The 24,338-nt window shown below is 40.9% G+C and overlaps 1 protein-coding gene across 4 annotated transcripts in view; it reads left to right on the top strand.

The window, feature by feature from the left end:
* Nucleotides 1–23,089, top strand: part of USP45 (ubiquitin specific peptidase 45) — a 65,898-nt gene extending 42,809 nt beyond the window's left edge. For all 4 annotated transcript variants that reach the window (XM_079971120.1, XM_079971117.1, XM_079971118.1 and 1 more), the window contains exons 13-18: nt 5,231–5,374; nt 12,778–13,468; nt 15,674–15,771; nt 16,490–16,576; nt 16,913–17,066; nt 18,297–23,089. In XM_079971120.1, the coding sequence (XP_079827246.1) occupies nt 5,231–5,374; nt 12,778–13,468; nt 15,674–15,771; nt 16,490–16,576; nt 16,913–17,066; nt 18,297–18,427 (1,305 nt within the window). In that variant the 3' untranslated portion in view covers nt 18,428–23,089. The remainder of the gene's footprint in view (nt 1–5,230; nt 5,375–12,777; nt 13,469–15,673; nt 15,772–16,489; nt 16,577–16,912; nt 17,067–18,296) is intronic.
* Nucleotides 23,090–24,338: the final 1,249 nt, after the last annotated feature.

Genomic DNA, 24,338 nt, shown 5'->3' on the forward strand with positions numbered 1-24,338 from the left:
GTGTGGATTGCTCTTCCTGAATTGGGACTCATGCAAGATTAATAAATTCAAACACATTTATTATCTAGCCATTTCCCTTTGCCTGTATGATATACTAGTTTTATACCAGAAGCACACAACTGATCTTGTCAGATATAAAAGGTGAGCAGTATAAGCATTAACTTGATGTGTTACAAGTAGTTATTAGCATTTTCTCTGCTATGAATCTGTTATCACAGTGAAAACATGCAGTGTAACTGAAGTGTCTTATGGAAAGAGGTGTTTTCCTCATAAAGTATAAGCACCCTCACAGTGTTTGGTATTTGAAGGGTGGACAGGTGGGAGAGAAGGAATTTGCTCAGCCGCATCAGTTATATTTAAAGTAAATGACCTAAATTATTCAATGTTGACCAATGAATAATAATAATAATAATAATAATTTATTATTTATACCCCGCCCATCTGGCTGGGCCTCCCCAGCCACTCTGGGCGGCTTCCATAGAAAGCAAAAATACAATAAAATATCACACGTTAAAAACTTCCCTGAACAGGGCTGCCTTAAGATGTCTTCTGAATGTCAGGTAGTTGTTAATCGCTTTGACATCTGCTGGAAGGGCGTTCCACAGGGCGGGCGCCACTACCGAGAAGGCCCTCTGCCTGGTTCCCTGTAGCTTTACTTCTCGCAGTGAGGGAACCGCCAGAAGGCCCTCGGCGCTAGACCTCAGCGTCCGGGCAGAATGATGGAGGTGGAGACGCTCCTTCAGGTATACTGGACCGAGGCCGTTTAGGGCTTTAAAGGTCAGCACCAACACTTTGAATTGTGCTCGGAAACGTACTGGGAGCCAATGTAGGTCTTTCAAGACCGGTGTTATATGGTCTCGGCGGCCGCTCCCAGTCACCAGTCTAGCTGCCGCATTCTGGATTAGTTGTAGTTTCCGAGTCACCTTCAAAGGTAGCCCCACGTAGAGTGCATTGCAGTAGTCCAAGCGGGAGATAACCAGAGCATGCACCACTCTGGCGAGACAGTCCACAGGCAGATAGGGTCTCAGCCTACGTACCAGATGGAGCTGGTAAACAGCTGCCCTGGACACAGATTTGATCTGTGCCTCCATGGACAGCTGTGAGTCCAAAATGACTCCCAGGCTGCGCACCTGGTCCTTCAGGGGCACAGTTACCCCATTCAGGACCAGGGAATTCTCCACACCTGCCCGCCTCCTGTCCCCCAAAAACAGCACTTCTGTCTTGTCAGGATTCAACCTCAATCTGTTAGCCGCCATCCATCCTCCAACCGCCTCCAGACACTCACACAGGACCTCCACCGCCTTCACTGGTTCTGATTTAAAGGAGAGGTAGAGCTGGGTATCATCCGCATACTGATGAACACCCAGCCCAAACCTCCTGATGATCTCTCCCAGCGGCTGCATGTAAATGTTGAAAAGCATGGGGGAGAGGACAGAACCCTGAGGCACCCCACAAGTGAGAGCCCAGGGGTCTGAACACTCATCCCCCACCACCACTTTCTGAACACGGCCCAGGAGGAAGGAGCGGAACCACTGTATGACAGTGCCCCTAGCTCCCAGCCCCTCAAGACGGTCCAGAAGGATGTTATGGTCAATGGTATCAAACGCCGCTGAGAGATCCAGCAGAACTAGGAAACAGCTCTCACCTTTGTCCCTAGCCCGCCGAAGATCATCAACCAGTGCGACCAAGGCAGTTTCAGTCCCATGATGAGGCCTGAATCCCGACTGGAAGGGATCCAAATGGTCCGCTTCTTCCAGGCGTGCCTGGAGTTGTTCGGCCACCGCTCGCTCAATCACCTTGCCCAAGAATGGAAGATTTGAAACTGGGCGATAGTTGGCCATCGTGGCCGCATCTAAAGATGGTTTTTTAAGAAGCGGTTTAATAACCGCCTCTTTCAGCGGGTCTGGGAAGGCTCCCTCACGGAGGGAAGCATTCACCACCCCACGAAGCCCATCGCCCAGTCCTTCCCGGCTAGCTTTTATAAGCCAGGATGGGCAAGGATCCAGGAGACAGGTGGTTGGCTTCACTCGTCCAAGCAGCCTGTCCACATCCTCGGAGGTAACAGATTGGAATTGATCCCACTCAACTTGACTAGACAGAACTCTAGCACTCTCCCGCCCCGGCCCTGCTCCCACAGTGGAGTCTACTTCTTCCCGAATCTGAGCGATTTTATCTGCAAAAAACTTTGCAAAATCATTGCAGGAGAACATGTGGCCCGTACTGGGCCCCGATGTTGCAGGTGGTTCCACTAAATTGTGAACCACCTGAAAAAGTCTCCTGCTGCTGTTTTCTGCAGATGCAATAGAGGCGGTGAAGAAATTCTTCTTCGCCGTCGCTATCGCCACTTGGTAGGCTCGACGTTGAGCTCTAACCTGTGTCCGGTCAGATTCGGAATGAGTTATCCGCCACCGGCGCTCTAGCCGTCTCAACGATTGTTTCATTGCCCTCAGATCCGTGGAAAACCACGGGGCTGTCCGGGCTCCATGCAATCGGAGAGGGCGCTTCGGAGCCAAACAGTCAATAGCCCTGGTTAACTCCACATTCCAGCGGGCCACCAGGGAATCGGCTGAAAGGCCATCAACATGGGATAAAGCATCCCCTACCACTCTCTGGAAACCATTTGGATCCATTAAGTGGCGGGGGCGGACCATCCAAATTGGTCCCACCTCCCTGCAGAGGGGATGGGTCGCAGAGAAGTCCAGTTGCACCAGGAAGTGATCTGACCATGGCACTTCTTTCGTTTCGCTTTTACTTAGTGTCAGATCACCAACATCCATAGAGGTAAACACCAGGTCCAAGGCATGTCCGCGACTATGGGTTGGGCCAGACTTATTCAGGGACAGCCCCATGGAGGCCATGCTTTCCACGAAGTCCCGAGCAGCCCCTTGTAAGGTCGTGTCGGCATGGATGTTAAAATCCCCTAGGACGACCAAGCTAGGTGTCTCCAGGAGAACATCCGCCACGACCTGAAGCAGCTCGGGCAGGGAATCCTTGGTGCAGCGGGGAGGTCGGTACACCAAAAGGAATCCTGTACTGCCCCTATTGCCCAACTTCCAGAACATGCACTCGGAAAACTGGGTCTTCCCAATAGGACGCCTGGTGCAAACTAATGACTTCCTAAAAATCACTGCAACCCCCCCTCCCCGCCCACATGACCTGGGTTGCTGTGCGTAAGAGAAACCTGGTGGACAAGCAGCGGCAAGGACAGGCCCATCTGCTTCATCCAACCAAGTCTCTGTTACACATGCCAGGTCAATGAAGGGTGAACTTCTTCAGGTAATCAGGTATTTTTAACAAGTAGCATTATTGGAGATGGGTAAGGATCACTGTTGTGGGAAAAGAGCTATTTCTGATGGATGCAGTCCCCAGCTGGTTATCTAAGCCGCCTCACGACTTTGAAATGAGCAAATAAATGAAGTTTGAATTCTGTACAGGCCCAGCCTTGTCAGATGTTTGAGTATGACCTGTAGAGTTGAAGTTCTTTTGCTTTTCTGCAACATATGATCTCCTTAGGCTAGTGCTACTGATTTGGACTGGATAGCCGATATGCATGTACAAATCTACCACATTTTTCTGTGAATTGAAATTTATTAAAACAAGCATATGTGAGTACACACTTTCAGCTGTACTGTATTACTTTAACCGGTCACCAATAGAAAAAAAAGGAAGGATATGCCTTGAAGCATGTGGTACATGGCCAGTCAAGCAGGTGGAGGGGACCTTTAAAACCCTAGGACCCTGCTATGTAAAATAGATTAGCAAACAGTATCTCTCAACAGAGAAACCAGCATGTAATGACTATGGAAGGTGCAGTGAAGAAAGCTAGGTGGAGTTGGCTAAATCTCTACATTCAGCTTGCAGGATCTTTTACTTGTGGGTTGTGTTTTTTTGTGTGTGTGTCTTCTTTTTCAAGCAATTTTATACTTTTTATACTTGTTCTGGAGTTGGAAAGCTGGTCAATTTACTACATGTTTGACCACTTGTATGTAATGAGTATGTATGTGCAAATGCATGCACTCCTTAATTCAGCAATGATGCCACCATTTTGTAGGGAACACTTAGACTTCACATATTGCAGGGATGGAGAACTGGTGGAGATCCCAACTGTCGCTGGACTCAAACTCTTCTCTGACCATTTGCCGTGCTGCTCGAAGCCGATGGGAGTTAGGAGTCCAACAACAGCTGGGGGAGGGGCATCACAAGTTCCCTAACCCTGGTTTATTGCGCTTCCTCCTCTACTTCAGACAGCCTCCTAAGTCACTGCTGATTTACACCTCTCACACTGCAGCCATCCTAGGTAGTCAGCCTAATGGTGAGACAGACGTCAGTTCTTCATGAACTTAACAAAAAAGGGCTTTGAGAAATTTTAATCCTAAAAGCAGGATATAAAATACCCAAATGAATTTATAATAGATGAACGTGCTCTGAAAATGCTCAGGGACTACTTGATTTATGTTTGGAAATTCTACAGCTGTTCATAGACACTTAGCTACAGTTGCCGGAACATTTTGAAGGCAGGACCATAGCTCTTGGAGAAGGGCTGCAGCTCTATTAGCAGAGCATGTGCTTTGCATGTAGAAGATTCCAGGTTCAGTCCCTACATCTACAGAGAAAACCCCATTTGAAAACTGGAAAGTCACTGCTAGTTACCGGGTACTTAGCAAGATGAAACAGTAGCCTGACCGAGTATAAGGCAGCTTCTGGAGTTCCTGAAGGAGCAACCCTGCATAGATTGCAAGTGCTCAAGGCTTAGCCCAGCCTTCTGTAGCCTTGGGTGCCCAGATGCAACCTTCATTATTCCCTTCAAACATGACTGATGGTTGGGGTTGATGTGGGCTGTATACCAACAACAACTAGGGACCTGAGCTTGGAAAAGGCTGATTTAGCCCATTGTATTTGATTTTTAAAAGGAAAGCCTTGACCTTTGCTACTCTCTCAAGTTTCTGGGAGCAGTAATTTTGTGAAGTTTTCTAGAAGATACATGTCTTTGTAATTATTAACACAATCTAGTTAAATTTTTAAACACATTAATATTATTTTACACAATATGATTAGGACTTGACCAGTAAACTAACCAGATATATATTTTTTAAAGTGTCAAATGTCTAATTTACCCTGTGCATATTGATATAAGCCAGCACTTTCTTGTTTGGAAAAGGTAGGGGGGAAAGATATTTTTTTATATAGGAGATTGTATGTTTTACCTTGAATAACCACGTGTATTTTCCAGATCTCAAAACCTGTTCCTTTTGGGAGGACAAGCAGAGGTAAACATATCCAAGAAGCAGATGTTGAATACAACTGTTCTTCTGTTACTGCTCTGAATAATCAACAATCTAAATTGTCTAGAAAACATTTGTTAACAAAAGATAAGGTAAGAATGCAACAGCATTGCTGATCTGTAGTTCAACTAGTTGTATAACAAATCACATTTTTATGGAAATTTGCAGTAGCTGCAAATTTGGTTTGAATAGGTCTCTTTTAATCTACAGCACTGTATTGCAGATTTTTTATATATGTACACCGAATACTTCCGGGGCTCATGATGTGGTGTTAATACATTTTAAAGTACTGTATTTATGAAACTTAAATGTGTGTGATATATTCACACCCACACCTATAAATATTGTATGTGTGTGTGTCTGTAGGTGATTTTTTAAAAAAAAAATAATGGGTTTAAAAATGATATTTCTTTCTTAAAATAAAATAAAATAAAAAGCTACTTTTCAAATTCATTCTCCACACTCTGTGCCCTCCTCCCTGCTTTCCTCTAGTGTTGTCCAAGTTTGCTTCTGGCTGCAATTGCAAGCAGTGCAGGGCTGGCCAAGAGAGCAGACAAGTCAGCCTTCGTGCCATTTGGTGGATCAGTTGGCAGGGTGTACTATATGAGAAGTGCAGCCAACACAGTCTCCCAGGAGACTTGGAACATGGCTTCCATGATGTGCTCAGCCTCCAGTGGCCCAAGGGCCTATGAACCATAGTTCAGCCTCTTAACATGGTTCTTCCTGATGGTGGCACAGCATGCTGCAGATATGATGTGCTAATACAATCTGAGATGCTGATATTTTTTGCTGCAAATATTCTACTGTAGATTATTTTACAAGGAAAGCTTTTATGTTTAGATCATTTATTGAAAATAGAATACTTCAGACCATTTTTCATTTAAAAATTTAACCTATATCCTTCAGCATTTGACAGATGAAAAAATATTTTGCTTAACAGCTGAGTGGTGAGCATGAGGCCTCTAAGGCAGTCTGGCAGAATTTCCCATCTCCTAGTCGTTCTTTTAATCCACTGACTTTAAAAATACCATTGCTGAAAATCTTAAAACCTACTTATTTATTTTTGGATGGCATTAAGGTTTCAATGGCTATTTATGCTTTTTATTTTTCCATTCCCTTCCATTATTGTGCTCTTTCTCTCTCCCCCCCGTCTCTCTCCCCCCCCCCCACCATATACACACAAATGCTTTGATTTTTATGTTTGTTCTCTGTTTCAGATTTTGATACATTTGCTCTTAGCACAAAATCTTCTACTTGGTATCTCTTTGTATGCAGTCATGCAAATTTGTAGAAACTCTCCCCCTCTTTTTTAATGGAGTCTGGAATTAGGAGATGCTTTTTTTATTTTTCCAGTTTCAGAAACTGGACCACAAGGCTTCCTTCAAACATTCTACCACTTGTATAGTGGTAAAGCTCACTAAAAGAATTGTAGTGAGACCATCAGGTCACAGTCTGCCCCTGCTATGTTTTAATCTTTGGGGGGGGGGAATCCATATTAATTCAGAGGTAGCAGTGAGAAATTGAGGCCATGTACAATGCATGGAGAATAATAGTTTTGTTGTGTTCCCTTCCCCCCTTCTTATTTTTAAAAGGCAAGACAAGTGGGAATGCTCAGACTGTATGTGGAGGAATCCAGAGCTAGCAATACAGGGAACTGAATTTCAGGGGCTATTTGGGAAATCCTTCAATGGGAGTTGAATAATTGTAAATACTATGAGTTTCGCCCCCCCCCCCCCCGCCCAATAGTTTGCCTGCAGGAAAGCAGTCAGTTTCAACTTTCATGCAAGTCTCTTTTGTGCAATCTCAGACATGGGATGGGGTGATCAAGAATGTCATCAGCAGTATCAGTAAGTCACTGATAATACCAAGTGCTGCTTTTTGGTACTTTGAGGCAAGATACTGATTGAGATGGCCCTCTCCCTACCTTGCTGTTGTTTCTCACTTGCTTACCTCTCCCACTGGCCCAGTCCTCTAAGATAATCAGTGATGCATTCTGGGTTTCTGCTCCTTCTCCTTGCTTGTTCCTTTCAAGAGGGCGGATAAACAAGCAGCAGCAGCAGCAGCAGTGAGGATGAGTATATCAGGATCAGGAGCCTGCAGGTATTGGTAGTGGGTCCCCTACTCTGGGGTACAGGCTTGGACTCTTCCATTTCCTGAAATGATGATGGCCTGTTGGTGGCCCATGAAACTTGCTCAGCCACATTCCTGGCAGAATTTTCAATCCAAAGACCTTGCTTGCTGGGAGATGAGCAACATAGGCTGTGATTTGAGCACTAGGAAAATGTGATGCAGCCAATACAAGTGCTTCTGTAAGGAAGGGTATTTTGGATCCCATGCAACTAAAGTGCAATTCCTTTCCTCCTGATTGTTTAAAGGTAAAGGTAAAGGTACCCCTGCCCGTACGGGCCAGTCGTGTCCGACTCTAGGGTTGTGCGCCCATCTCAGTTAAGAGGCCCGGAGCCAGCGCTGTCCGGAGACACTTCCGGGTCACGTGGCCAGCGTGACGAAGCTGCTCTGGCGAGCCTGCACCAGCACAGCACATGGAAACGCCGTTTACCTTCCCGCTATAAAGCAGTACCTATTTATCTACTTGCACTTAAGGGTGCTTTCGAACTGCTAGGTGGGCAGGAGCTGGGACTGAAAGACGGGAGCTCACCCCGCCGCGGGGATTCAAACCGCCGACCATGCGATCAGCAAGTCCTAGGCGCTGAGGTTTTACCCACAGCACCACCCGGGTCCCGGGTCCCGGGTCCCCTCCTGATTGTTTAGAAAGGCTTTAATAGTATAAGCTTTGAGCCATGGAAATTAATGTAAGCCGTTCCCATTTTTAGATGTGTGACTTGCCCATAATAATACGGCAAGTTGGGAAAATTCTAATAAGGTCTAGAGGCTGATTAATTTTAGGATTCAAAGTCTGAATTAAAATAAAGAGAAATACATCTGAGGAGGAGTGTGTAAATGACCTAAAGAGGTCTTTACACTCTATAGTTAAATAGTTCACTTTTCATTTAGAAAGTTCCTTGTTGCTAGTGGAAAGCTTTCTTGGTCCCCTTGGTCATATAAACATATCTTGTATGTGTGCCCGGTTGAATTCAGTGGACTTTAGTTCCAGCTGAGGTAATTTAGGACTATCACCTAAGGGATATTTACCATCTTTATATTTACTAGAAAATTTATTTTGAGATAGGGCACTGCCAATTCCAAACACCATGTGTTGGGATCCTCTTTCCTTAGCCAAGGATGACAGAAAGCCCAGCTATCTCTGAATATCCAAGGGCATTTGGAAAAAAACCAACACTTCATTGGAAGGCAGGCTTTTAAATCCTTTTTGCTGAGCCTAATGCTGCTTTTGTTAATCAAAGTTAAACTTTGTAGTGTTGATAAATGTATAATAGTGTTCATATAGTTCTCAAGAGGGATTTTTATTTATTTTATTTTTTTTTTTTTATTAAATTTTGACATAAATATATTTCACAAACATACAAAAGACAAAATGAAAAAGAAAAAACAGAAAAAGAGAAAAAAAACAAACAAACAAAACATGAAATACATACAACTTTGATGACATTGATCGACTTCCCTTTATCTCGATTTCGGAAATTATTATCTTGTTTATCTATCTGCTGTGTCTATTCCTTAATAAAACTTTTTACGTAGTAAGCGTTATCTCATGCCTACTGTGATTTCTATAAGTACATATGTGTTTCTGATCAACATTTTAATTTTCCCCTTGTCTCTATTTCCATATATATCCTAAATTTATCCCATTCATTGTTAAATTTTGCACTTCTTTGATTTCTTATTTTCTGTGTCAATTTAGCCAGCTCCAAATAATCGGATAATTTAAGTTGCCACTCCTTTAGTGTTGGGGTTTTTGGTGTTTTCCAGTACTGTGCTATGAGGGTTCTGGCGGCCACCGTTGCATATTGGAAAAAGGTTCTATCTTCTTCTTTGATATCCTTACCAATTATCCCCAGCAGGAAGGCTTCGGGTTTTTTAACAAACGTGTATTTAAGAATTTTTTTTAATTCATTATAGATGGATTCCCAAAATTTTTTGAGAATCTCGCACGTCCACCACATATGAATGAATTCGCCCTCCTTGCTCTTACATTTCCAACACAGTTTATCGCCCGTTCTATACATTTTATGTAGTTTTACCGGCGTTATGTACCATCTGTACATCATCTTATACATGTTTTCCTTTAGTGTCGTGCATGCTGAAAAATTCATATCTTTACTCCACAATGCCTTCCATTTGTCAAACTCTATGTTGTACCCTAGGTCTACCGCCCACTTCACCATTACATCCTTTACTTCCTCGTCCTTGGTGTCCCACTCAAGTAACTGGTTGTACATTTTTGATAATAATTTTGTTTTACTTTCTATTATTTCAATCTGAAATCTAGATTTCTTGTCATTTATTCCGATCTTATTATCTTCTCTCCACATTGAATTAATTTGATGGTATTGAATCCAGCCAGTCAGCTTGCTTTTTATTTCTTCATAAGGTCTAATCCTCCACCCGGATTCTGTTTTGGTTAGTAAATCTTCATATGTCCATCTTTCCCCCTCTATATTTAATTTTTTAATTGTTAAAATGTCTATTGGTGATAACCACCAGGGCGTTTTCTGCTCCAGCAGTTTTTTATTCCTTTCCCACACTTCCAGCAGTGGCCCTCTGAAAATGTGGTTAGAAAAACCTTTATGAACCCTTCCCTTGTCTCGCCATAAATAGGCATGCCAACCGAATCTTAGATTAAACCCCTCTAGATCTAACAAATTTTTGTTTTTGATGACAATCCAGTCTTTTACCCAACAAAGACATGCAGCTTCGTAATATAACCTCAAGTTTGGAACCGCAAGGCCACCCCTATCTCTTTGGTCTGTGAGCAATTTAAATCTGATTCTTGGTCTCTTTCCCTGCCAAATGAATTTAGAAAGTAATCTCTGCCATTCTTTGAATATTGAGGTTCCTCTAATTATCGGTATATTCTGAAATAGGAAGAGTAATTTAGGTAGTAAGGTCATTTTAATCGCCGCCATTCTCCCCAACCACGAAAGATGTATTCTATTCCATGTATCCAAGTCCTTCATTATTTCTTTCCATGTTTTCTTATAATTATTTTCAATCAGATTTATATTTTTCATAGTTAACCAGATTCCAAGGTATTTTACTTTTTTAGTTATTTTAATTCCAGTTTGACTTTCAAGATCGTTTTTGGTTTCTTCTTCCATATTTTTGGTCATTATTTTAGTCTTTGCTCTGTTCAATTTAAATCCGGATAATTTTCCAAATTCCTCTAGTAGCTTTAACACTTTGCCGACGCTCTCTTTTGGTTCTTCCAATGACAGCATAAGATCGTCTGCATATGTTTTCAGTTTATATTCTTTCGCTCCTATTTTTATGCCACGGATCTCTGGGGTTTTTCTTATCTTGTTTGTGATTATCTCTAAAACCATGATAAACAACAGCGGTGACAGAGGGCACCCCTGTCGAGTGCCTTTTGCTATTTCAAACTGTTCTGTCAGGGTATTGTTAATAATTAATCTAGCTCTTTGTTGTGTGTAGATTGCTCTAACTCCTTGCAGGAATATGCCATCTATCCCTGATCTTTCCAGGCACTTTATCAGAAAACCCCAGGAGACATTGTCGAAAGCCTTCTCGGCATCGACGAACATTAAAGCAGCGGGAATTTCATTATGACATTCTAAATATTCAATGATGTCTATTGTATGTCTAATGTTATCTTTTATTTGTCTGTTGGGAAGGAAACCGGCCTGGTCAATATGGATGAGATTAGTTAAACACTTTTTAAGTCTGTGTGCCATTATATCTGCGAAGATCTTGTAGTCGTTATTTAGTAATGAAATCGGTCTATAATTCTTGATGTTAAGTTTATCTGAATCTGGTTTCGGAATCAACGTGATATAGGCTTCTTTCCAGGATGCTGGCATTTTTCCTCCTCTTAGTATCTCGTTGATTACGTCACATAGTACTGGTGTTAAGTGTTCCTCTAGGACCTTGTAATACTTGGCAGATAACCCGTCTGGGCCTGGGGCTTTCCCCAGTTTCATCTCAAGAGGGATTTTTAAACACTTTCAGTTTTACTTAAGTCGTACACGTTCATTTTTATTATGCTTTCATATCCCACTTACAGCCAAAATTGCTTTATGTTAAGAATAATCCATCCATGAAATATTGTAGAATTGGAGTCATGAGAGGAATGAGCTGCCACTGTTTTTTCTTTATTTATTGCAGAAGTTTTACAAGCCCTTAAGATAAATTGATTTTGAAAGCGTAAGAGATTTTATTACAGATGGAATCTTAAGTTAGAATTGCATGGAATCAAAAATTGAATTTAAGCTTTAAGTTTAGTTAGTAATTAAATATTTTTGTTTGCAATACTTAATCAATGCATTTAATTTAAGATATCCTAGGCACTACCTAGGGACGCGGGTGGCCTAGGACTTGCCGATCAGAAGGTCAGCGGTTCAAATCCCCGCGACGGGGTGAGCTCCCATTGCTCGGTCCCTGCTCCTGCCAACCTAGCAGTTCGAAAGCATGTCAAAGTGCAAGTAGATAAATAGGTACCGTTCCGGCGGGAAGGTAAACGGTGTTTCCGTGCACTGCTCTGGTTCTCCAGAAGCGGCTTAGTCATGTTGGCCACATGACCCGGAAGCTGTACGCCGGCTCCCTTGGCCAATAAAGCGAGATGAGCACCGCAACCCCCGAGTCGGCCACGACTGGACCTAATGGTCAGCGGTCCCTTTACCCTTAGGCACTACCTCTTTCAGCTCTATATACTTTTCAGAGCTCATCTGTACCTGAGTAGCTTAACCAGAAGGTGGAGTAACTGAGAAGGGCATGCGGGTAGGCGAGTTATTTGGGGAAAGGAAACTGGACTGCCCTGCAACTCCTATCAAATAACTGGTCAGCTGTGTCTGTGTTCACTGTGTTCACAGATCCAGAGCTTTCCAGCACTGTCATACAAAAACATGGATCCAATGCACAGATACTTATGGATCATCATCATTTGTGCAAGGAATCCCCTCAAAACCATTATCAAATCATAGGTCTTTGTGCCTTCTGTGGCTGGTTTTGTTGTCATCTTATATAAAGACCATGGAAATCCACGAGGATATTGGGGTCTGCCATAGAGAATGCCCTCTCCAGGACCACCACCACCCAAACTCCTGAGGGTAGTGGAACTACCAAGAAGCCCCTTCTGCTGATCTTAACACCTGGGAGGGGCTGTAGGGTTTCCATAAGATAGGTTAAAGCTTTTTTCTGTCTCAGAAAGGTAGGATATTTCAGGCTGGAGTACATCGCCAAAGACATTTTAAAGCAAATGCATAAACACTGTGTTTTTGGTTTTTTTAAAACCATCTTTTCGAAATGCTTTTAAGAGTTAGTGCAATGCTTTTATGGATTTTCAACAGACTTACATTTGGGGTTTTTTCCTCCCTTTTGCTAATGATGTGGAAATTGACAGAACCAAGAAAATCATGAAAGAAGATTTGCCAAAAAATCCTCCTCTGCTGAAGAAGAAGCAAGACATTTTATCATGCACAAAAAAGTCAGAAGCTCTAAAGGTGAAGTCAGAGCTGCAGTTCCATATACAGGAGACAGCAGTTCGGTAATGGAATCTGCAGCAAATGGAAGTCAGACTGAAGGCAGTGAAAAAGAAGCAAGTCATTCTGAAAGTAGCATTGGTGCAGACAGTGAGGCCTCTGAAAGCGAAAGTCATTCTAAGCAAACTGCTTCCAGCAGAGCTTGTAGCACACCTGGCTTGTGCACTGATGAGCATAAACATTTATCTGCAAGCATTAAATCACAGTGTAACAAATCAAGTGATGGCGGTACAGAGGGACTTACTACTGGCTTATCAAACCTCTGCTTGGGTAGTGGTGTCAGTGAGACTGAAGGGACTCTCAGTAGAGATCAGCTGTCAAGTCTGTCCAACAACATAGACGTTTCAGCAGAGAACCCCACATTACTGCAAAACCCTCAAAATGCTTTCCAGACTCTTTCTCAATGTTACATAACTAGTTCTAAAGAATGTTCAGTCCAGTCATGCCTCTACCAGTTTACATATGTGGAGCTCTTAATGGGAAACAACAAACTTTTGTGTGAGAACTGTACGGAACGGAAACAGAAGCACCAAAAGAAAGGAAATTTCACAGGTAAGGAAATGGTGGCTGAGTATATTGTTTCACATAGACAGCTTTTCAGGGTCCAAAGGATTGTATGATTCTGGCACACTTGCGGGGGGATGGGGAATGTATTACAGTGGTACGTTGGGTTACATACGCCTCAGGTTACAGATTCTGCTAACCCAGAAATAGTACCTCGGGTTAAGAACTTTGCTTCAGGATGAGAACAGAAATCGCACGGCAGCAGCAGGAGGCCCCATTAGCTAAAGTGGTGCTTCAGGTTAAGAACAGTTTCAGGTTAAGAACAGACCTCCGGAACGAATTAAATACGTAACCAGAGGTACCACTGTATATGCCTTCAAAAGCAGCCACTATCCTGCATGGTAAACTGCATTTGAATCAGAGAGGAATTTCAAAGACCTTTTGTCACCCAGCATGAAAGTTCCAGAGATAAAGTTCAGAACTCTTTTTGGGCATTTCCAAAACCTTGATCAGCCTAAAATAGTCCTTTGGATTCTGGCTGTATAACCAAGAGACCCTGAAAAGCTGTATGATTGCACCACAGAACACAACCAGTGACATTTAAGAGACTGAACTAATGTGCATTTTTGAGGGGAACCTGTTCATCTCACCATGTCTTTGCAAATCTTTTTGACCTCAGTACAGTTCTTCAGTAATCTTAAATCTTTTTAACCATTACATTTGTATGACACAAGCACAAATGGGGCCTGCAACATAAGGTTGTGGTGTGCAGTGCTCCCGTGCAGGATTCGGGACAGTTGGTTGTCATTCTATGCCCACTCAGGCAAGCTCAGTTCTCTTTGGCTGTCTCTCTACAGAACTTGAGATTCTCCAGAGCATGCTAATAACGTCCCTCTTCTGTGTGAATAATGCCATTTTGGCTACAAATGCACTCAATTACATATTGATGTGATACATTCAAAGCACTTCAAATAAAAAACAACAAGAAACTCCACAAAACCTTAACTCTAATTGGCATATAATACAAAGCTTGTGATTGATGAAATTTATGCAGATTCCCCAGATATGTAATTTATTCCAGTAGCATAAATAGGTTTTGTCTATACGTGCATGTGTGATTTATATATTCTAGAGGACCTAAATAAATACGACATTTGTCACCATCTTTCATAGTTTGTATTTGTATATTAATGCCCTCTTGTGGCCAAAATGCATTTACAGTGTTTTTCTTCTTCTATTGATGTCTCCCAGTTCCTCTCAGCAAAATCACTCCAACGTGAAAGAGATGGAGATTTGTCTTGTGATTTGTAAACATGGGAAATAATGCAGTTGGAGAGTGGCTAGGTGGCAATAGTTGCCTCTAGCTGAATTTTCTCTGGCAGAAACTTACTCCCTTCAGAACACAATTTAGGAATTTAGCAATATTACTTGCTGGACCAGACTGAGGTCTGTCTACTTCCACAAGTTGCTTGCCCTTAGCACCCGATAATCAGAGATATATTGCTTCAGTGCATGGAAACACTGTTTTGAGTGTCCGGGCCAATTAAAAATTGATAAGTGTTTCTTCCATGACTGTATCTATCTGTTTTAAAAGTGGATTTACTGTAATTTTTTAACACAAATTTGTATGTGTGAGTTATAAATCATAACATCGAACACCATGTCTGTTGTAAGTTCATATGACTGAATATCATCCATGTTCACCTGTATAAAACATGGGGAAAGCACACAGTCCTGATGAGCAGTAGTATCATATACTTGCTGTACTGTACATGAAGGTTTTTCTTCTTTTCAGAACTGATAGTTGCTATTGAAGTAGGACTTACATAAATTTGCTGTGCTAGAGGCAACAGGATTTCCCAGAGCCATTCCTTTAGTTTGACTATAAAATTAATAATCAAATCTGAAATATTTTTTCTCCAATATTATGTCCAAAATATCCAGCAAAAAAAGAGAGGTCCTTCTGACCATTTTTGAACATTCAATATGTTCACTGAGCCAGTGTTCTCAGTAGAAAGTCTAATGGAATTAGATCTTGGAGACTTTTGGCTCAGATATTTAGCTGTGTTGGTGACTTTAGGGAAATCATTGCTTATTTAACCTCAGCTGTCATCTGAAAAATAGGAATATAGGACTATTACTAAACATTCATCTTTCTGGATTTTTGCGGGGATTGTATGCATACTTAAAATACTACAGAAAATAAAAAATACTGCCATGCTTTTTAAACTGGTATTTTTTTTTTCTGTACAGAAAAGAAAATAGAAGGTGTATATACAAATGCCAGGAAGCAGCTGTTGATTTCTTCGGTTCCTGCTGTTCTTGTTCTCCATCTGAAAAGATTTCATCAGGTAAAGTCTTGAAATAAGGTGTTATTGAAAGGAGTTATAATTTTGGACTGTACTGAATTTCTGTAAAACTGTATTTTCTCCAGAGTGACTAGTGATTCTTCTGCTGATGAAAATTATCCTCATCCATGTCACATTTTGACTGTGGAAGAAATATCAAAGACTTGATCCTTTTATAAACAGCCAAAGAAAATTGTGTTTTAGGGTGGTATCCATTGCTAATCCTACTCTGACCAGACCCAATTGAAGTTAATACACATGACTAACAAAGGTTCATGAATTTCAAAGAGTCTACTCTGAGTAGGATTTGTTGGCTCTTAATGTTATGTACTGCCTTGTTATATTTTCTATGACTGTGTGGTTTATAAATAAATAAGGTAGAAATGACTAAGCCATTTTGTAAGTGGGTCTTTAGATTTATAGGATTTTTTTAAAATGCAGTTTAGTTCTGTACAATACATAATTTCAACAGATGCAGCCTTTCTCTTTGTGGTACTGCAATTTAGCCTTCTATGTTGCATTTCTGCATGACTGAATTTAGCAATTTTCTTATCAACATAACAAGTCAATAAATAAATTTGTCAGTGTATGTATACTGTTCTTGTCATTGCAGTCGATTCAGAATTTTTGAATTTAAAAAGTTCAGTACTGTGCTTTTGCAGTACAGCTGGATTCAGGTGGCACTCAAGTAGAAACAGTAAATATTTCATTTCTTCTTCAGGCTGGTATGAGTCTAAGGAAAGTAAACCGTCATGTGGATTTCCCTCTTGTTTTGGACTTGGCTCCGTTTTGTTCTGCTTCTTGCAAGGTATGGCATGTCAGAAGCACCATTTCAATTTATACAGTACTTCAAAGATAATTTCAGGCTTTAGTTTTTACAGCTGTCTTTGTTTTCAAGTGAAGCCTAAGGCTTCCTCTTAAATTACAGAAAGCCTCATTTCTCTGCCAAGTCAAGATAGCTGTATTGAATTGGTAATAGCTTAAAAAACAACAACACCTTTTGCTAGCCTAAGATGTAGAATTAGTGAAGGCTTGTCACTGTTTTTGCTAATTGTTATATTTTTAAGCTGAGTATGTTCTCAAAACTCACTGCATAGAAATCACATTTCCCCCTTTCTGTCTCCCTTTTGTTTTTGCAATGAAGAATGTGGCAGATGGTGGGAAAGTTCTCTATTCTCTTTATGGAATAGTGGAGCATAGTGGGTCCATGCGAGGAGGTCACTATGCAGCATATGTGAAAGTCAGAGCACCATCCAAAAAGATTTTGGAGCACATTTCTAGCAACAGAAATGTTCAAGGTATGTACCTAAAGAAAATGATGTATTTTTGGGACACGCACATCTAGTACATTAAATGCATGCCCTTTTCTCGGTATCACGCAGTTGGTTTTATCAGTTCAGTACTTCTGCAGGCTACAATAAACGTTTATCTTTTAGATCCACCTTTTTCCAGCAAAAGAACAATTAAGACATTCCGTTTCTTACGCTTGCATTAATTTCCACATTCAAGATTTTCAGCCTTTGGTCATAAATAGTAACTTTTGAATCGGGATGCTGGGAGATTCAGGACATACTGAAGGAAGTACTTCTTCACACAGCACATGATAATTAAAACAGTGGAATTCTCTCCCACACAAGGTAGTAATAATGGCCACCAACTTGGATGGCATTAAAATATTAGACAGACGCATGGACAGTAAGGCCATGAATGGCTAGTAGTCATCATGACTATGTTGGAAGCAGTAATGCTCTGAATACCAGTTGTTGGAAGTCAGTGGGGAGAGCACTATTGCACTTAGGTTCTGAGCATAGGCTTCTCATAGGCATGACAAAAGAGTGCTGGTCTAGATGGGCCAGCAGGGCTCTTCTTAACATTTACTGCTGAAATCTTGTATCTTCTACATTGGAGATAATATGTCATTTAACATTGTTCAGGACTCTGTGTAGTATCCAGGACTGCTGGATATCTGTGCTGTAGACTCAATGATTCTGAATTTACAAAGCAGCCCCATAAAATGGGTATCTTCAGAAGCTAAGTTTTCTCTTTTTTTAAATATCAGTGTGTAACCTGCACAGAAGCAGAAATGTATTTGTAACATGGACAAGTTTCTAGTGAAATCTCAAGAGGCTAGAAAGGAGGAGAAATCCACTGCTCATGTAGTGGGGTTTTGGTGCTCTGTGCACTTTTATTTCCATTTCTTCTCTGTCCCCCCGCCCCCAGTACTGGCCCTTGTCTCCCTGCCCAAGCACAGAGCAGTGGAAGTATCCAACAAAATAGCTTCAGTTTTCAAGGCCACCCTAGCTCACTCCAACATGCAGTTGGGAAAACACTGCTTTTCCTCATTTGTACTCTTTTGCTAAGACAATTTTCAAAGCTGGCAGTACTGAGAATATGAAAACAAAGTTTCAGTGAATTTTATACAATAGCAAACCTTCAAAATTCTCACAGTTACTTACAGTCATATTGTATTCTCTTTTGCACTATGATGGTAATTAATAGCTCTTTTTGTTTTGTTTATTGCATTTCAGGTTTGAAAGACTCTGTTGGAGCCACTGCAGGACAGTGGGTATATGTCAGTGATACCCATGTACAAGCAGTTACAGAATCAAGAGTATTAAATTCACAAGCTTACTTGCTTTTCTATGAAAGAATACTGTAGCTGTAATCAAGACTGAAAGTCTAAGTTATTTTTGTGTTTTCTTAAATGCAGCAGTAATGTAAATATTGTGCTTTTATCTGTTCTCTAATACAAAATTTACCATGATTTCTTACTTTGAAAAAAATGCCTTGTGTTCTGAGAAGCTGGTGCATGCACAAAGCACCTATCAAACAGCAGAGGATGCAGTTTTAGCACCCTGTGTTGCTGCTTTTGGAAGGGGCATGTTGAGCTGCCACCAGAGTGGAGGAACAGAAAATCACGTCATGTGTAAGTGGAAATAACTTCATGTTTCTCTGAATATAAGCCCACATGCTCATTATTTAAATCTCCAAAATGCATTTGAAACAATGTGCTTGGAAACTGAATACTGTAGTGAAATTTCAGTTTCGGATAAGCAAAATTTAAAAAAACATGAACTGAGAAATGAACTGGAGTTGTGCCTGGTTTTTTCTTAATACAGAGGTAGGGTTGCAGCTCACATAAGCAGTCTCTTTCTCTACCTTTCTCTTGCAAAAAGGGGAGGCAGAGGACTCTACAGCAGAGGATAGAGCAAAATTCTTCCACCTAATTTTGGTGATTTCCCCCCTCCCACTGAAAGCTAGTATAACACAACCCTCACTGTGCAGCCCTCTCCTTTGGAGAAGGCTTTTTCGGGGGAGTATAGAAGGGAGTGGGGAAGAGAGAGAGAGATTGCACAGGCTTTCTGTTTGTGCAACCATTAAGAGTTAGCCTGTGCCATTCACTAATCGTGTTCCTTTAAAACATTGCTGTAGTTTAAGTTGCAAGCTCAACAATTGAGTTCTACTCTGTTGTGTATGCTTTAGTTGAGATTCCTGCATTGCAGGGGGCTGGACTAGATGACCCTCGGGGTCCCTTCTAACTTTACAATTCTGTCAGTTCATATATTAAAAAAAGGCATGTTGCACAGTTCTTCTAGAACTGATTCTCTTCTGAATGCATGTTGAGTTCTATATGCAGAAAGTTGAGTACATCAGGGAGTAGATTAGAACAGAACCATTAAAACAGAACCTTTCTACCTTATGTGCTCCCTTTTCACATTCAAGGAGTGCTTGACATGGGAGTGTATTCAGATATGCACCATGACTATAGTCACTATGCTACTTTTTTCAGAACATTTGACTTTGCTTATAGATATAGTAACAACAAACACAATGCAACAGGCTGTTTTTGACTATGTAACTTCTATTTCAAGCACAATTCAACATATAATATCTCACAAGTCCATTCGGTTCCTAAATTGGCATATTGGCAATAACCACAATATGGTATGCTTATCTTATGATTTTCCACGTACAGTGGTACCTCTGGATACGAACGGATCCATTTCGTAGCCCAGTTCACATCCTGAAGTAAACGTAATTACGCGTCTGCGCGGGTCGCGTTTCGCCGCTTCCGCGCATGACGTCATTTTGAGCGTCTGTGTTATTTCCGGGTTGCCGCGGAGTGCGACCCGAAAATATTCATCCCGAAGCTACTTCAACCCGAGGTATGACTGTATCGCTGCTTTGAGGATTCTAACATTCCTTGTATGTAGATATTGGATCAGATGGAAAACTTGAAAGTATGGCACGACAAGGATTCCGGGATAATACCTTTTTTTGCCCAACCGGGCTTCATCAGCTGTGCATGCTCTAAATTAAACAAACATCATGTAACATAATCCTTATACAAACTAAACAAGTTTACATACCATATTCTTGTATGACGGAAACATGAAACAAAATAAATCCAATCACTGGCCAAAGTTCCTTTTTAAACAGAGAGGCAGTATAGATTCTAACTCTCCTGACCATCCATTGGACTTTAATTTCTCTTGATATGTTCTGTTTGCATGATGTGTTGGTCTATGGAATTACACTTTGTGAGATATTATATGTTGAATTGTGATTGAAATACAAGTTACATAGTCAAAAACAGGCCGTTATGTTGTGTGTGTTGTTACCAGGATTGTACTTACGTAGCCTAAGGTTTAGTAGTGTTTTGCATTAGCTTATAGATATCCAAATATACTTTCTAGTCGTACATTATGTTCTCTGCCATTTTTATCTGCAAAGCATCATATAGTCAAGCATGCTGATTTGCTGCACACCCAACATTTTAGGGTGGTGACTGGGTAACTTATAATTATACATTTTCTTAGTTCCTGTGATTTACACAATATATACACTACCGACTGTACTCAACTTTTTTTTCTATTAAATATGGGGGTGGGGGTATATTGCTGTCTCTTACAAAGGATCAGGGCTGCTGTTTATTACTGTCCTCAATAATATGGATTTATGCATATTATTTCTATTGTACAGAGGACAGTGGGACTAGCTCCGCATGTGAAATGCAGTTTTTTTTTCTTATTATTTTTTACCTGTGCACCACATGATCTACTTTTAGGACTTGGAGAATTTTAAAGAAAAATTATAATCTCTTTGTGGATGCTCCTTTTCAGCTTCTGGACAATCCAAGTTTCTCCTGTGCACTGAACCCCTCATATTCTAGGATACTTTTTAAATTGTAGCCATTGGGTTCCAGCCAGTTATGTGTCTTAGCAGATGGTAAGGCTTCCATCAGTGGAATGGGGAGGAAAGTAGTTTGGCTGGGGCGGGGGGGCTTCCAGAGCCTATTTAAGGGAAGTAAGGGGCTGCAAGAGGGAGGAGGAATTGTGGGAAATTGTTTCCCTCCCTTTCCAGTCACAGCAGCTTTGCTTACCAGCAGAGTAACACTGTTGGATATAACCTACTGCCTGCTAAAAACAAAAGAAAGAGTCAATTTAACAAGCTGTATAATGGGACAGCAGTGAGTGTGTCATGCACATATGTATCCATCTATCTCTGAGTAGTTTCTTGCAGAATACATCCAGAATGTCTCCATACCCACCTCACTAATTCCAGTTTTAATGATAATTTATTGATATTATGTTATAATCCCAGCACTGGAGAGAGAGTTGTTGTGACCTGTAGTAATCCATGATGATCCACATTTAATCTGATAATTTAAAGTAAATTAATCAGTTACAGTGACTGATCATTTCCAGATTACGTATCTATCCCAACAAATCCATCACTCACCCATGCACGTTTAGAACAATGTAGCTTACTCAGATGTACCTTTTTATGCACAATCATATCCAGAATTTATTTTAAATACTGCATTCCAGCACTTTGGGGGTAAGACATGAAGATTCAAGTGCATACAGGAATTTGTTATCTGTTTCAGCAGGGGTTAAAACCTCTTACACTGAAAGGAAATAGTACCTATTCATTGGTACGGGAGTTCTGAAGAATGCATACACAAGCTCTGGAATGTGATTTGTGTTTTGGTTTCTACATGAAATAAAGGCATTATATTAAAAAAATTCAGTGGCACCTTTCTAAAAAGCATCCTTTAAAATTCACGCAATCCAAAGTTAAATTCTGTCAAATTAAAAGGGAGTTAACTACACTTTTTTAATGCTCACATTAAAATCAGTGGGCTTTAAATATGCTTCGCTTTGGCTGGCTCATGATAGCAAATGAACAGTGTATGGGTTCTGCTCATGCTACAAAAGCCTAATTAGCTATCTACTTCTGGAGCTATCATAGTTGAGTGGTTTTCTATGATTTTTGAAAAAAGGATCTCTGCCCGAATCTCCCTTGCAATCTCCTTGTACTACCTCAGGTTTTCACCTCTTGTATTTATATTCAGCCCTTGAATTAGAATTCAGTATCCCAATAACAGACACACTCCACCATCACTTATTCTCCCTCTCCCTCTTTGCTTTCCCCCCATGCTCTTCAACCTTTTCAGCCTTTTGAAATGGCTCCTGACCTTCGACTTCCTTTTCTCTATACTTGCATGCCCATGTTAGTGTGGTTGTGGTTCAGACTGAAATCAGTCCTCTGACTGTAAAACACTTCTTCAGATAAGGAGGCATCATAGAAGGAAATCTGATACGACCACTACTGTAGTATGGTAACTGAGCAGTGCAAGTGGCACCATCTTCTGGCTAAATCTTGGAACTGCACACTGTAAAACCTGGATCTATTGGAATTTAGGCTACAAAGTTTCAGGCCAGTACTTCCCAAGGCAAGGGTGTTCGCTTAGCAACTCAAGAGTCGCCGTGAGTTTTATGTATAAGGCACAATGAGAACTTGATTTGCCTGTTGGGAACAGCAGTGTGTTGAAAAGAAGTCTAGAATTTCAAAATACTTAATTTCGAAATGAAATATTTTATATTTTTCCTCAATGGTTTACATATGATAGATTAAACCAGGGAACTTTGTGAGGCAGATGATACTTAGAATAAATTTAGAATGCACTATGAATAACAGATTTTCTATTCCTTAATATTTCAGTATACTAGTAAACTTGGATTATATTAAAATATTCAGGCCAATAATATATTGCAGAGGATACTTGTGTAATGATGAGCAAAGAGAAATGAAAGCATAATTTACTTTGTATGTGCAATAAATGAACCTATTACTGTATTTTTACATATTTTATGTATAAAATGTATAGAGAATGTTAAACAGGAATATGTATTTAATTGAATGGAGGCAAAATATGAAAATGTCTGCTAAATATATACCATTGGGATACAAAAACACTTGTTTATTTTTGATTGTCAAAATAAAACATAAAAGTCAGCACACAAGTTGAGAAAAATGTTCAGTTTACATTTATTTGAAGGGGTAAGATAAATTATTAACTGAAATCTGGTGTCATATTCTGGTTTCTAAATTATTCTTTCTCCAAGCTTACTTTATTCAGTATGTGGGTTCATTAAAGTCACCCCACTTTAGGATGGGAAAGGGCTTATTTTGAACCCACAGCTTACCCAGAATCTATCGTTCCCTTACTTCTCTGAGGTGTGTTTTATATTTAAGATGTTGGAAAATAATAGTGGGAAATTTCCAGAAATGAATGTCAGATGTTAAACAGATTATTGTGTTTGATTTCACTAAGTCGGGTGGGGGATCATGCCTTCCCTAACTTGCCAAATGATTCTTTTACTATTGAGCTCATGGGATGGATGTGGCTGTCAGCCTTGTTTGATGTATCCCCAGCATTATCTCCCTTATCTTTGCTTTGGTTAAGTGCTGTCACTGTGAGGAGTCAGAGAGGAGACACAGGCAGGCAATCTGGCACATGCACCTCTTGAGATCAAGCTGCAGATGGTTAGAGCTATGTTATGTCTTTTTGAGTAATGCTGTGCTCTGCAGTTTGCCCCTTACTACTTGCCTGTTCTGCGAGTTGTAAAGTTTCCAATAATCAGGTGGAAACAAATGGAATGTGAGGTAGATTGGATCAGGGTCCTTTCCTACCCATAAGCTCAGGGGTCGATCCAAGTCCCTGGCCAACAACGGCAGGGTTTGATGGAGCAGCACAGCTTCTGCTCATACCAGACAGGGTGGAAGGTAGGATAGATACTCTTTTGCTGCACCAGCCCCACCCTAGGGATGCTGCTGGCAGTGGCTTCAGCTGGCCTATTGCTACAGCTTCCCTCATGACAGAGCTGGGCAGGACTAAGCAGAGGGACACACCCACATCATGCAAATCCCGTCCAACACAGAATGTGAAAATACATTGACATAATGTGAATACAGCATGAGTTTATGCATATTTGCTCAGAATCAGTATAGCATAGCATAGTACAGTGGTACCTCGGGTTACAAGCGCTTCAGGTTACAGACTCCACTAACCCAGAAATAGTACCTCGGGTTAAGAACTTTGCTTCAGGATGAGAACAGAAATTGTGCTCCGGTGGCGCAGCGGCAGCGGGAGGCCCCATTAGTTAAAGAAGTGCTTCAGGTTAAGAACAGACCTCCAGAACCAATTAAGTTCTTAACCAGAGGTACCACTGTAGTCAAGAGTGTCAAATTAGGATCTGGGAAACCAGGCTTCAACTCACCAC

Source organism: Podarcis cretensis (assembly GCF_951804945.1).
Source record: "Podarcis cretensis genome assembly, chromosome: 3".
Taxonomy (NCBI): domain Eukaryota; kingdom Metazoa; phylum Chordata; class Lepidosauria; order Squamata; family Lacertidae; genus Podarcis; species Podarcis cretensis.